The 15,053-nt window shown below is 45.0% G+C and overlaps 1 protein-coding gene across 2 annotated transcripts in view; it reads left to right on the top strand.

Annotated features, from left to right (window-relative positions):
- Positions 1-15,053, top strand: part of ANKRD28 (ankyrin repeat domain 28) — a 208,905-nt gene that overhangs the window by 134,734 nt on the left and 59,118 nt on the right. For both annotated transcript variants that reach the window (XM_069729947.1, XM_069729946.1), the window contains exons 5-10: positions 421-621; positions 2,454-2,541; positions 4,951-5,093; positions 5,424-5,636; positions 8,948-9,026; positions 12,403-12,517. In XM_069729947.1, the coding sequence (XP_069586048.1) occupies positions 421-621; positions 2,454-2,541; positions 4,951-5,093; positions 5,424-5,636; positions 8,948-9,026; positions 12,403-12,517 (839 nt within the window). The remainder of the gene's footprint in view (positions 1-420; positions 622-2,453; positions 2,542-4,950; positions 5,094-5,423; positions 5,637-8,947; positions 9,027-12,402; positions 12,518-15,053) is intronic.

Here is a 15,053-nt window from a genome sequence, read left to right as displayed (position 1 = left end):
CACCCTCATCAATCGTTCTCGATGCCAGCTGAGGCTGGGCGTGATCAGTTGCGGAGCTACACAGACCCGTCAGCCCTATAGTGGCCACAACCAAGATCTGCCCATCTGCCTATATTTAAATGAATAGTTGTGGATCGCACCCCCACTGTTCTTATATTGGTGACCTATCCTATAAAGTACTGCACTGAACCTTTAATGAAAATCTGTCGCCATATGAAAAGTGGCCGTTTTTTGCTCTGATTTTATTCCTGCTTCTAACCTGAGTATTTGTTGTTTTTTTTGTTTGTTTTTTAAAATCCGCGATCTGTTTCCCATTATATGGGCCTTTTTGTTTAGTGCGTATTCTTCTGGTCTTTACCAGGTTTATGTGGCTCACTGGGTAAATCATGCAGATCATCCTTTTTTTTTTTTCCTCCCCAGGATGCCGTTAAGGTGCTGCTAAAACATTCAGCTGATGTCAACGCTCGCGACAAGAATTGGCAGACCCCTCTACACATAGCCGCAGCGAACAAGGCTGTGTCGTGTGCGGAAGCACTGGTGCCTCTCCTTAGCAATGTCAATGTGTCGGACAGGGCAGGAAGAACAGCATTACACCATGCAGCCTTCAGCGGTCATGTGGAGGTACGGTACCGGAGCTTGTGTCTTTTGTCCTTTGCACAAGTGTCTCCTTGCATGCTGTGCTCACTGCTGATGCTTTAGCTGTACGACTTGGGCTTTCAGCAATTATTTTGTCAGGCTTCTGGGAGGCCGATACCTCAGCACGGCAATCATATTCCGGCACAGCAATGTTCTTCAGAGACATCTGCTGTCCAATTCTAGAAGCGCTGCTTGAATGTACTCCGTCTATTCAGTCCCTACCCGCCTTGTTATCTAGGTTTGCTGTAAGTGGCAAGTTCCCCATGGTACTGAATTGAATTCAAGAATCCTGCATTTGTGCCTTCTTTCCAAGGTCTGCATCCTGCCCGGCGTGCGTCGCTAAAGATATTTTAAGCCTATATTTCCTATGAAATTATAGAAGTAACTCGCATTTGGAGACTTGCTCTTAATTTGTCATAGCCGCTTGCATTTCTAATCAAATTAGCCTCAGTCTTTTCGGTATGACTACTAATGTGTAAACAGGTTTAGGTAGAGATTTGGTTTTGTTTTTAAATGGTGCAAACGTGTTTAAAGGAACCCCTGATAAAGTTGTGGAGACCAGTACTTTCCATTTGCCATTTTGGAGAGTATAGACAACGTTAACAGAAAATTTAACACTAGGGTCCCCCTCTACCAGTTAAGCCAAACTCTGTCCGCTGTTTTGCTACAGAGTAATAGGGGTTTCTGTAGCGGGAGATCACCTTGTGAAAGGCACCGACGAAACGCGCGTCGGGACTGTGTCTGTGGTGTGAGGTCAGTACCAGTGACAAGCGAATGTTATCCAACCATGCGCCAGTGTTATACAACCGCTGAGCATGCTCGTATATTATGTTCGAGTCCTTGCGGCTGCATGATTTGTGGCTGTTAAACAGCCTGAACATGTGAGGATTCCCTAACAAACGGGCAATCGCCACATGTGTTGAGGCTGACTAACTGCTGCAAATCATGCAGCCGCAGGGATTCGAACATAATATACAAGCACTCCCAGATGCTCGGATAAGACGTTATCCGACCATATTCACTTATCACTAGTCTCTACTATTGTATTGTATTCTGTAATATAAGATTTATTAAGATGTATATATGTACCACTTCTGGGTGTGTTTACTTTATTGCACTTTGTGGATCGATATTATACTGCTGCCTTTCTCCTCTGACATGAACATAATGCCATCTTCAAGTTTCACCTGTTTTGGCACTTACACGTATGCACTAATTTTCTTGTGCAGTAGTCCGACACTTTTTTTTTATACCCTTTTGATATTTGCTTATGTATGTGGCATTTTTGCATATGTTTTTGAGATTTGTGGCATAGTAACTTAAATTGAAATTTACATTTTTTTTCATCTTTATTATATAACTCTCATCTTTGTATGCTTAGTATTTACATTAAGTGAATGTTATTGAGGTAGGGTCTCTTTACCCACTATACTGACTTTTTTTCCTCTCCCATATGGATGTATGTTTTTTTCTTTTGTTTTTTTTTTTTTTAACCTACAGTTGTGTTTTTCTGCTTTCTTAATTTTTAAATATTTATTTTTAATAAACTTATTATTGCCTTTGTTAATCTTCAGGCCATGCCTCTTATTTCTAGGTTTTATAGCTTTGTCTCGACATGACCATATATTATGATTATTTGGTTTATTAAATTAATCTTATCACAAGTAGTGTTACCCATTTTTTTATGATGCACTGGGCACTTATTCTGCAGACACTCACTTCACTGAGATCATTTGCTTTAGTTAACAAATTACTGAACCATGTGTCAGCTTTTCATAATGGTTTTTCTCGTCCTGATCAGCCTTTCTGTGTTGCAGATGGTCAGTTTACTTTTATCACGAGGTGCCAATATTAACGCATTTGACAAGAAAGACAGGCGGGCCATACATTGGGCGGCCTATATGGGTATGTTTATTTTCTGCTGGGTAATTAAATCTGATCACACTTGACAAACAACCGAAAGTCCAACACTTTTGGAAATGTATGTCACTCTGTGTCGCAGTATATCGCAGGTCGCAACGCGACACTATAGGAGATCATTACGTCCAGTGTTGCTTTGTGTTACATATCGCCAGATAGTCCTAGCCTAGCTCACATGTTGCAGGTAGCCCTAGCTTAGCTCACATGTTGCAGGTAGCCCTAGCCTAGCTCACGTGTTGCAGGTAGTCCTAGCCTAACTCACATGTTGCAGGTAGCCCTAGCCTAACTCACATGTTGCAGGTAGCCCTAGCCTAGCTCACGTGTTGCAGGTAGCCCTAGCTTAGCTCACGTGTTGCAGGTAGCCCTAGCTTAGCTCACGTGTTGCAGGTAGCCCTAGCTTAGCTCACGTGTTGCAGATAGCCCTAGCTTAGCTCACGTGTTGCAGGTAGCCCTAGCCTAGCTCACGTGTTGCAGGTAGCCCTAGCCTAGCTCACGTGTTGCAGGTAGCCCTAGCCTAGCTCACGTGTTGCAGGTAGCCCTAGCCTAGCTCACGTGTTGCAGGTAGCCCTAGCCTAGCTCACGTGTTGCAGGTAGCCCTAGCCTAGCTCACGTGTTGCAGGTAGCCCTAGCCTAGCTCACGTGTTGCAGGTAGCCCTAGCCTAGCTCACGTGTTGCAGGTAGCCCTAGCCTAGCTCACGTGTTGCAGGTAGCCCTAGCCTAGCTAACGTGTTGCAGGTAGCCCTAGCCTAGCTAACGTGTTGCAGGTAGCCCTAGCCTAGCTCACGTGTTGCAGATAGCCCTAGCCTAGCTCACGTGTTGCAGGTAGCCCTAGCCTAGCTCAAGTGTTGCAGGTAGCCCTAGCCTAGCTCACGTGTTGCAGGTAGCCCTAGCCTAGCTCACGTGTTGCAGGTAGCTCTAGCCTAGCTTGCGTGTTGCAGGTAGCTAGCTCACGTGTTGCAGGTAGCCCTAGCCTAGCTCACGTGTTGCAGGTAGCTCTAGCCTAGCTTGCGTGTTGCAGGTAGCCCTAGCCTAGCTCACGTGTTGCAGGTAGCCCTAGCCTAGCTCACATGTTGCAGGTAGCCCTAGCCTGAAGCGTTATAAGTTTTCCAGTTATTAAACTGCTGGCAGCACATTATGACCTTCCTAATTATGATCCTAACAATCCGTTCCTTGAGCCTCTTCATCTTTGCATCCTTTAAGAAATCTCTTTATTAATAATAATAATCTTTATTTTTATATAGCGCTAACATATTCCGCAGCGCTTTACAGTTTGCACACATTATCATCACTGTCCCCTTTGGGGCTCACAATCTAGAATTCCTATCAGTATGTCTTTGGAATGTGGGAGGAAACTGGAGTGCCCGGAGGAAACCCACGCAAACACGGAGAGAACATACAAACTCTTTGCAGATGTTGTCCTGGGTGGGATTAGAACCCAGGACTCCAGCGCTGCAAGGCTGCAGTGCTAACCACTGCGCCACCGTGCTGCCCACTGCTCTCCGCACCGAGCCTTCTAATTGGCCAATGTGAGCGAACCTCAGCACCTCCTATGAGCTCCCTCCCCTGACCCCATCAATCAAGGGTAGTGTACCAAGCAGGAGCGCAGTCAGTATTTTTACATGTATTGGGTGATGAAAACATTTTTTTTAAATGTTTACTTAATTTTTTTAGACCCCTAAACCTGCAGGGTTCTGTCTGATTACTTATACTATGTGCTGCTGTACTAGAGTATATATTGAGATTGCGGTTTTCCTATGAAGTACAGCCTGTGGCTGAGCTTTACAGGGGGGCTAAGATGGCAATTATGGGGGGCCTGCAGCAAGTCCCGGCTGCTATGGTTACCCATCAGGACCCTGCAATCTCATCTGATAAATTTGTTATCTAAATTGTTAAACTGCTGCGATCAGAACAAGATCTGGTTGCTGCAGAGGCCGGCTGTAACACAGCCAGTATATGCTTGTTGTGATGCAGGCTCAGCTCCTGAGCACGTTTCAAACAGACCTGGTGACCAATAACAAAAAGATACGTTAATGCGTGTCCTGTCAGCAGAAAATGACTGTTCAAACCCCAGTTCAGGTGCTCTGTGCATCCTTGGTGTGCTCGAACACTCCAGTTCACTTTAACACCTAATTCTTTATCCTCCATCACCGCCCTTCTGTAAAACCAGAGCTGTCTATCTGGCAAGAGGAGGAGGATGGAGCTAGATGGGAAATTGGACGGAACTGTTTGGCCACACCAAGGATGCACTTGACCTCCTGTGCTTGGTTTGGACAGTCATTTTGTGATGACAGACTCCTTTTAGCCTGATCATCTTAAACCATGTATGTATTTTGGCAATCCCATTTAAACCACATACGTGTCACTCATGTCTTCATTTTATTTCTTTTATCCTAGGTCACATTGAAGTTGTCAAATTACTTGTGACTCATGGAGCAGAAGTAATGTGTAAAGACAAGAAATCCTACACACCGCTGCATGCCGCAGCCTCCAGCGGGATGATCAGTGTCATCAAGTATCTGTTGGACTTAGGAGTGGATGTAAGTTCAAGCTCTTCTTTGAACTCGCCTCTTATTTCCCCAGCCTACAGGCCTGCCAGCCGTCACTTGTCAGGACTTCACATCAGCAGGTCTCCTTTTTTATCCATAGTTTTTTAGTACTTTTTTTTTCAAATGTAAAGATGGGGAATGTAACAAATGTAATAATGGAGAAGCAATACTGCAGCAAAATGATCCTGTTGTGTAATCTCCGTAGCTTGTGTAAAGTGTAGGCTGCAGTGCGGCACTCCTTATTTTTTATTATTGTTATTGTAGCTGGTTGTAGAAAAACAGAAGACGTTTCACACCCTCTCATTTTCTCACCCTAATTAGATGAATGAATCGAATGCTTATGGCAACACCCCTCTCCATGTGGCCTGCTACAACGGGCAAGACGTGGTGGTGAACGAACTCCTAGATTGTGGTGCTAATGTGAACCAAGTAAATGAGCGCGGATTTTCTCCTTTACATTTTGCTGCTGCATCGACCCATGGAGCCCTGTGCCTGGAACTCTTGGTGTGCAATGGTGCAGATGTCAATATTAAGGTGAGAAACATTCACTGACCATTTAAAGCCTTTTGCTGAATGGATGACACAAACATCTATACGAGTGTATATGCCAAGTCTGTTGAGTTTCAGTAAAAAGAGAAAAAAAAATGCTTTTAATATTCAGCACCAAGTTGTATATTTATTCAAATGCTTGTGTCCATAGACTTTTCCAATACTCTTACCAGACAGTCTCTGTATATTTGGTGTGAACTCAGCTTTACCGATTCATCCCTGGATCTCATCAATTGCCTGTTGGTAACAGTCAAGTTTTTTTTTTTCCCCTCCATATGATTCATTAGTCTCTATTTTACCAGAAAGGGCCCAGTTACTTACTCTCTAATTCACAAACCTACAAGCACCTCCATATAAACCACCACCTTTACCTCCTCTTTTACGGTAGTCTCCCAGTTTGCATATAAACACCCAACACCCTCTGCCTAGCCTAAAAAATACCTTTTATAATCCCCTATACTGCACGGTCCGGTCTGATGGGGGTTGCTGATTTTGCTCAAAAAGCAGTTTCTTAAAATGCAGATACTGGTGAATACTAATGCTGGTGGAGGAGGAGAGAGCCGGCGACTCCTTCTTCCACCATTCAGCACGTGTGACTGAGACAGCAGACGCAGACATCACTACATCACGTCTGCAGAGCCTCCGCACACACAGCAAAGAGCAGAGCAGCGCGTCAGGGGAACAGGAGCAAGGGGGTGTTTAGTTTTACATGCGTGGGCTCACACTGTATACAAGGGGGCTGTGGAGGCTCACACTGTATACAAGGGGGCTGTGGAGGCTCACACTGTATACAAGGGGGCTGTGGAGGCTCACACTGTATACAAGGGGGATGTGGAGGCTCACACTGTATACAAGGGGGCTGTGGAGGCTCACACTGTATACAAGGGGGCTGTGGAGGCTCACACTGTATACAAGGGGGCTGTGGAGGCTCACACTGTATACAAGGGGGCTGTGGAGGCTCACACTGTATACAAGGGGGCTGTGGAGGCTCACACTGTATACAAGGGGGCTGTGGAGGCTCACACTGTATACAAGGGGGCTATGGAGGCTCACACTGTATACAAGGGGGCTGTGGAGGCTCACACTGTATACAAGGGGGCTGTGGAGGCTCACACTGTATACAAGGGGGCTGTGGAGGCTCACACTGTATACAAGGGGGCTGTGGAGGCTCACACTGTATACAAGGGGGCTGTGGAGGCTCACACTGTATACAAGGGGGCTGTGGAGGCTCACACTGTATACAAGGGGGCTGTGGAGGCTCACACTGTATACAAGGGGGCTGTGGAGGCTCACACTGTATACAAGGGGGCTGTGGAGGCTCACACTGTATACAAGGGGGCTGTGGAGGCTCACACTGTATACAAGGGGGCTGTGGAGGCTCACACTGTATACAAGGGGGCTGCGGAGGCTCACACTGTATACAAGGGGGCTGCGGAGGCTCACACTGTATACAAGGGGGCTGTGGAGGCTCACACTGTATACAAGGGGGCTGTGGAGGCTCACACTGTATACAAGGGCAATTTTGCTGAAACTGGGAAAACTCTTTTAATCAATTACATTTTAATGAAAATTTCTGTTTTCTAATGGTTGATAGAATAAAGCTGATGAATTGTGTTTTTTTTGTTATTCTCTGGGAAAGTGGTTATGTGGAAACTACAGTTTTCCCTATGGAATTTGGTTTGCACTATACTTAGTTCCAATTTTGACTCTTAGTCCTTTTACATGTAGCTACGGTAATTGTATTTACCAGCAAAACCAACATTTTTAACATTCTTTCACAGCCATTATATTAGCTAGAGGGAAACTTTAAGCAGCTTTTATCTCGTACTGTATAGTTTTCTGGAATATCTTTGTCCTGTTAGCAGCTTTAATCGTCTTTCATGTTGGACTCTAGTTGTCTGCTGGGTTTTCGTATTTTGTGTTTTAATATGATGTGCTTATTCTACCCTCCAAACCTTACTTTGCACCACTTTGTTTTATTTTTGTCCTATATAAGGGTTATATAATGCAATCCTCTTTTGTCATCCTGGGGTATTTAGCAGCTGCGTTGAGGTATTGTTGGACTATGAACCTGAAATGGAATGGACTCCGTTGAATGGAGTGTATTCTTGGCTAAGGGCGCAGGTTTCAGTCTTAAGTGCTTTTCAGAGGAAGCTGATTAGGCCAAAGTTGACCTAGTTTCTTGACACACTCCATGGCTGAGCGACGTGAGCATGCATGTGGAGACTGTTAAGCATACAGCACATCTATTATGGTTGAACAAGCTGCCGTGATAGTCTGGAAGCACTATGAGATTCGCTTGTCATACAACATCAAAAGAGCCGCTCCACATCTGAGGAATCCTTCACTGAACACATTTTCTTTTGGAAAACAAGCCTAAAAGTTTAACGTTTGATCACCACAGAATAACTTGTAAAATGATAAAATGAAGAGAATTACCATTTAAAAGAACAGATTTGTTTTCTCTGAATAAATTGTTAATAGGATATAAAATGACTGCGCATCAATCACCAAATTTAATAAGGCAATGCGCCTTCAGTAAAATATTGTGAAAAGGTGCGTTGGAGTCCTATGCTTCGTATAATTGGCTTTATTCACGTTTTAGCCTCTGCCACAAATTTTGTCGGGAGGGCTAGCGCTATATATATATATATATATATATATATATATATATATATATATATATATATATATATATATATATATATATATATATATATATATATATATATATATATATATATACTATACAAGTTTGATACTGTTGCATTCGTACTGACCTGAAGAATCATGTTTCTACATGTTTCCAGGTCATTTTTACCAAACTATGAACCTCATTAAAAAAAAGCTACAACTTGTCGCGCAAAAATAAAATCCTCATATGTCTGTTGATAAGAAAATAAAAGGTATGACTCTTGAAGGAGGGATAGAAAAAAATGGAAAATTGCCCAGTCAGGAAGAGGTTAATCTCATACACATGATGCAAATGATTTCCTCCACAAAAATTGACCGGAGTATTGCAGGATCCAGATTTATGCTGTGCATGTATAGGTGCGAATTTCACTCTTTGCAACTAGAGGGAAGTGCGGCCTCCCCTCTTCTTCACAGGCATATCCACAGCTGTAAATGTTGTGGATATCACTGCAGGGGAGATGTTACATGGTAATGTAGTAAAAAAGGGCAGTAACAAGGATTTGTAAGTAAAGTTCACTTTTACAATATAACAGATAAGGGAATGTTTGAGGGAAAGTAGGTATTCCAACCAATAGCACCTGATATTTGATCTTGTTTTTCAGAGTAAAGATGGGAAGACACCTCTACACATGACGGCTATTCATGGTCGATTTTCCAGGTCACAAACAATAATCCAAAATGGTAATAGTTTTTTTTATGTATATATATATATTGTACAAGCCACTTGACCTCTCCATAGACCTAAAATTATCAAATTCTGGCAGCCTCCATTATGGGGAGCATTTTGCATGCTGTTTTATTATTCCTTTCAATGTATAAAAGAGTCAGCTCCGAAGTTACTTTTAAGTAGAGATGGGCGAACCCGAACAATACAGTTCAGCATCCGTACCGAACACCTACTGTTTCGGCATGGACACCGAACACAGACTTCACCAGGAAATCAGTGTTGCTGTTTGGGTTCGGTTACCTGAACACCGGGCATTTGTCACTGTCATGTACATGTGATGACGTATCAGTCTCACGAGACCGCTACGTCATCTGAGGTAATTGCCACGAGGCATCACTGGAAACGGAAGCTGCCGGGAGCATCGCGGGGACGCCAGAGGTGAGAATATCACGATTTATTATTATTTTTTTTAACATTAGATCTTTTACTTATTGATGCTGCGTAGGCTAGTGTTTAGCGGGAAAACGCATGCCAATTCCGCATGCGTTTTACCCGTGGCATAGTGGAATTGCCGAATAATATTCCGCGGCAGTTCCGGATGTGTGCACATAGCCTTAAGGTTCTGATTACGTGGAGCTATAAGCGGCACGATACAACCTCCCAGTGGTAAACCTTTCAGTGTCTATTTACTCATGCAGACCAAAGCAAACAATGAACACTAAGGCCTCTTTCACACTTCCATCGCTGCGGGTGCGTCGCAATGCAGTGAAGCGACGTGTCGACGGATGTTGTGAAAGTAGCTGAAAACGTATGCAACGCATCCAGTCTTATGACGGATGCGTCGAATGAGTTCCTGCCTGGATTGAGAGAGCTACTGACTGACTTTTTCCCAGACTTGAAAATCCTTCCGGGCATGCTCAGAGTGGAAAAACTGGATACGTCGCTGGATTCCTGTGTTTGACGGTCAGCGACGGATCCTGCTTCCATAGGCTTCCATTATAGCCGACGACTGACAGCGCAGGACCCGTCGCTGAGCGATTTTCCGACGTTCAGAAAAAACGTTCCTCTGAATGTTTTCTCTGCCCGACGGACCGCTATTTTCCGACGGATCCAGTGCACGACGGATGAAACTGATGGCCATCTGTCGCTAATACAAGTCTATGGGAAAAAACAGGATCCTGCAGAAAAATTTGCAGGGTCTTGTTTTTTCAAAACTTGATAGATTTCGACGGGAGAGAAAAGACGGAAGTGTGAAAAAGGCCTGAGCCATCTAGTATATAGATCGTTCAGTGCTCACAGGCTCCCATGGTCCTCTGCAGTGTGAGTCCTGTGTACACTGGATGATGCACCGCTGAGGGTGATGATCTTTTGTGCTGCACCTGATGAACAAGCGATTGCACGTTAATCAGGTGATTGGCAGCCTGTTTACACAACAAGATAATATTGATCAAGCGTTTTTAACAACACTCGTTCACGATGGTCCCACAGTGTAAATGCCCCTTAAGTTTCACGTATTATATGCAAACAATTGTTCATTTGCTATTATAAATAAGAATGGAAGTCCGCAAGGACAGGGTCTTCTCTCCTCTGTACCAGTCAGTCATTGTAAATTTGTTGACTGTAAACATTATCTATAACCCTGTACGTAACCCCTTTTCACATGTACAGCACCATGGAATTAATGGTGCTATATAAATAATAATAATTAACTATAATCACCATAAAGATACTATATTTTGATACATATTGTACCCACTGCTGGGTTGCAAACAAGTAAAGAAAGTTATCCCACAAGAAACATTGATTCAGAGGATAGGTAACATGCCCCTGGAAGAAGAAGATAGGCGAAACGCACGTCGGGGTGAGGGACCCAGCTGCTACTTCGTCTCTAATGCCTTCAATTAGGTAAAACGTTGACCATATATGCGGCTATTATTTGGATACAACACCTATTTTGCACCAATATCTGCCTATAATACTTACCTTGTCTTGATATATATAGCGCTAAGAACTTTAGATTTAATTATTTTGCTCATATATGCTTTACTATACTGATTTAACCCTGTATGATCAGTTTATATGGTGACTATCCAGTACTATTTGTAGGTGGGTAATCCTATATACGGTATATTTGGGCTTTGTCCTCTTTCTTGTCGTGAGGCACCTTGTTTTAACTTTGATATTATTTTAATGTAATATCGATACATTTTTTTTTTTTGTATACACTTCTTTTGACTTTGGATTCCAATCTAGTGCCTGTGTTGAGCAACGTCATGTGAAGCGTGAACTTGTAAATGTTTAAGGATAATTGGACTAATATGTTTGCTAGAGGATGGATAATTTATGATTTACTTGTGCACTCTCCAACATTCACTGGTGTTGCTTTAACTGGTGTTGCTTTAAAGAGCAATTCCTGCTGGCTTAAGTCTGTAATTTTTTTTCTTTGGCATTTCTTTAACAAAATTGCCGGTTATGTTAGCTGCCTGTGATTGTATGTTTTATGAGCTGCACAAGTTCAGATCTCGCCTATTTATTGCTTTGGCCTTTACCAGCTTCTGTTCCTCCTTCATCTGTGCTCTGGGTATGACATAAATAACTTGGCTTTGCCCTTCTCTACTGACCTCCTGGAAATAATTGATCAGGCTTATCAGAAAAATAAATTACAGCATGGGCATGTCCCTATTTTTTTGTTGACTGATTTTGATGCTTGTATTAAAGGGAACCTGTCACCCCCAAAATCGATGGTGAGGTAAGCTCACAGTCATCAGGGGCTTATCTACAGCATTCTGTAATGCTGTAGGTAAGCCCCCGATGTAACCTGAAAGAGGAGAAAAAGAGGTTAGATTATACTCACCCAGGGGCGGTCCTGCTCCGATGGGTGTCTCAGGTCCGGAACAGCGCCTCCCATCTTTATTCCATGACGTCCTCTTCTGGTCTTCCTGCCGTGGTTTGGGCGCAGGCGCACTTTGTCTGCCCTGTTGAGGGCAGAGCAAAGTACTGCAGTGCGCAGGCGCCGGAGAGGTCAGAGAGGCCCGGCGCCTGCGCACTACAGGACTTTGCTCTGCCCTCAACAGGTCAGACAAAGTATGCCTGCACCGGAGCCGCGGCGTGAAGACCAGAAGCGGACGTCATGGAATGAAGATAGGAGGTGCTGGAGCGGACCTGAGACACCCATTTGACCGGACCGCAGCGGGGTCCGCCCCTGGGTGAGTATAATGTAACGTCTTTTTCTCCTCTTTCAGGTTACATCGGGGGCTTATCTACAGCATTCCAGAATGCTGTAGATAAGCCCCTGATGACGGTGAACTTACCTCACCATCGATTTTGGGGGTGACAGGTTCCCTTTAAATGTAACTATAACCAAGTACTGTCTGCTGTGCTATGTTATAGGAGCGGAGATAGACTGCGAAGACAAGAATGGAAACACTCCACTGCACATAGCAGCCAGATACGGCCATGAGCTCCTCATTAACACTTTAATCACCAATGGTGCAGATACCTCAAAGTAAGTGGTCACTCCTGCCCGAGGGTATTTCACAGCAGATATGAGATTTGTCCTTCCATTGGGCTGTTGGAACCTGCATGCTAACGTGCATATGAGTGGTTTGTCAATACTCCCATTTCTAGTATCTTATATGGTTAGTAAAGAAGTTAACTCTTTTTTTGCCTTCTATATTTTTTTCTGTTTTGCTAATTTTACTAAATTGAGAGATAGTACACTGTGTGCAGAATTATTAGGCAAGCTGTTCAGGCTTGAGAGCCAACTACCAATTAAGTAGACCAGGTGATGTGCATCTCTGTAATGAGGAGGGGTGTTGTCTAATGACATCAACACCCTATATAAGGTGTGCTTAATTATTAGGCAACTTCCTTTCCTTTGGCAAAATGGGTCAAAACAGAGATTTGACGGGCTCTGAAAAGTCCAAAACTGTGAGATATCTTGCAGAGGGATGCAGCAGTCGTGAAATTGCCAAACTTTTGAAGCGTGATCACCGAACAATCGAGCGTTTCATGACAAATAGCCAACAGGGTCGCAAGAAGCGTGTTGGGCAAAAAAGGCGCGAAATAACTGTCCATGAATTGAGGAAAATCAAGCGTGAAGCTGCCAAGATGCCATTTGCCACCAGTTTTGCCATATTTCAGAGCTGCAACGTTACTGGAGTAACAAAAAGCACAAGGTGTGCGATACTCAGGGTCATGGCCGAGGTAAGGAAGGCTGAAAAATAACCACCTTTGAACAAGAAACATAAGATAAAACGTCAAGACAGGGCCAAGAAATATCGACTGACTTTTAAAAGGTTTTATGGACTGATGAAATGGGAGTGACTCTTGATTCTAGGTTCTGTAGAAGGACGTAGATCTGGGAATTTATTATGATGGAATATAGGCTGAACTGGATGGGCAAATGTCTTTTTTCGGCCTTACTAACTATGTTGATGGGCCAGATGGATGGGCCAGAGGCTGGATCAGTAAAGGGCAAGGAGCTCCACTCCGACTCAGACGCCAGCAAGGTGGAGGTGGGGTACTGGTACGGGAGGTATCATCAAAGATGAACTTGTGGGACCTTTGTAGGGTGAGGATGGAGTGAAGCTCAACTCCCAGACCTACTGCCAGTTTCTGGAAGACAACTTCTTCAAGCAGTGGTACAGGAAGAAGTCGGTATAGTTCAAGAAAAACATGATTTCTCCTTCGCCACATTGGGGAACACAGGACCATGGGTGTTGTGCTGCTGTCACTAGGAGGCTGACACTAAGTTGAGACAAAAAGTTAGCTCCTCCCCTGCAGTATACACCCTCATGCTGGCTTCCAGAGACCCAGTTCAAGCTTAGGGTCCGTAGGAGGCACACTGGATTTAAACCTTTTTTCTGGACGAAGGGGCGACGGAACCTTTCAACGCTCCGATCTCCCCGAACCAACAACAGGCGAGCACGGGAGTTTTACCCCTCCGTATCCTATCCTGCGACATGGGATGCCACTGCCTGAGCTGAACTTTGGGGTGACGGGCCCCTTCAAGGGCACCGATTTACACCCCCCTCCCCCCCGCTTTACAGACGAGCACTGGTGTGTCACCTCCTGTATCCTCTTCTACAGCCAGGCCTTATTACAGGACATCTGCTCTGCCCACCGAGTCTCACTGAAAAAGAGCGGATGATGGAAGGAGGCAGACGGTTCCTCTCCACCCCCCTTTTAAGGGGATGGTGGATGGAGGCTTCCCCCACCCTGCACCGTCCTATTTACCCCGGGCACCTTCATTTTGGGGTAAGTGTACTAGGGGTCGGTTTTTCCGGCGGTGGGTTAAGAGATCCCTCTATAACGGGAATCATCGGCCAGCAGGGGCCGCTCTCACCTGAAGGAGGTACGGATATAAAAAAAACGCATCCGCACTACCTATCTTGAGCATTCACCACGCCATTCAGCCTCTGGTAGCTCCACTTCTCGCTCACCCTCTCCAGGGGCTCGAAGCAATCACGACTCTGAGTATGAGTCTGAGGATGATGGAAGGAGGCAGACGGTTCCTCTCCACCCCCCTTTTAAGGGGATGGTGGATGGAGGCTTCCCCCACCCTGCACCGTCCTATTTTCCCCGGACACCTTCATTTTGGGGTAAGTGTACTAGGGGTCGGTTTTTCCGGCGGTCACCAGGTTTTTGGAGGGCTCCATAGCGGCTGGTTTCCCAGGGCACCGCGATTCCTTTCCCTGCGGTCCGCGGGTGCACGCTGGCCCGAAGCCTGAAATTTAGTCAATTTAGTCCCCAGCTTCGGCCTAGTCTAGGCCGCATCTTGGTAGGCTCTGCCCACCGCACGCATCATCCCTGCGGCTCCGCCCACGCTTTTGGCGCTTCTCGCTCCCTGAGAGACTACCCCACAGACTCTCGGCAGCCATCTTCCTTCTGCACAGCAGCGCCGGCTGGCTTTTCCACAAAGCTCCGGAGATTTTCCCACTCAGCGCCACCTATCCGATTGCGGGGCACAGGACCTGGGTAAGGAGACGGCACTACGTGCTTCCCAGCAGCGTTACCCCTCAGCTTCCACTAGTAGCCCT

This window comes from Ranitomeya imitator, chromosome 6, assembly GCF_032444005.1.
Source record: "Ranitomeya imitator isolate aRanImi1 chromosome 6, aRanImi1.pri, whole genome shotgun sequence".
Taxonomy (NCBI): Eukaryota; Metazoa; Chordata; class Amphibia; order Anura; family Dendrobatidae; genus Ranitomeya; species Ranitomeya imitator.
This window is presented reverse-complemented; position numbering and strand designations above follow the sequence as displayed.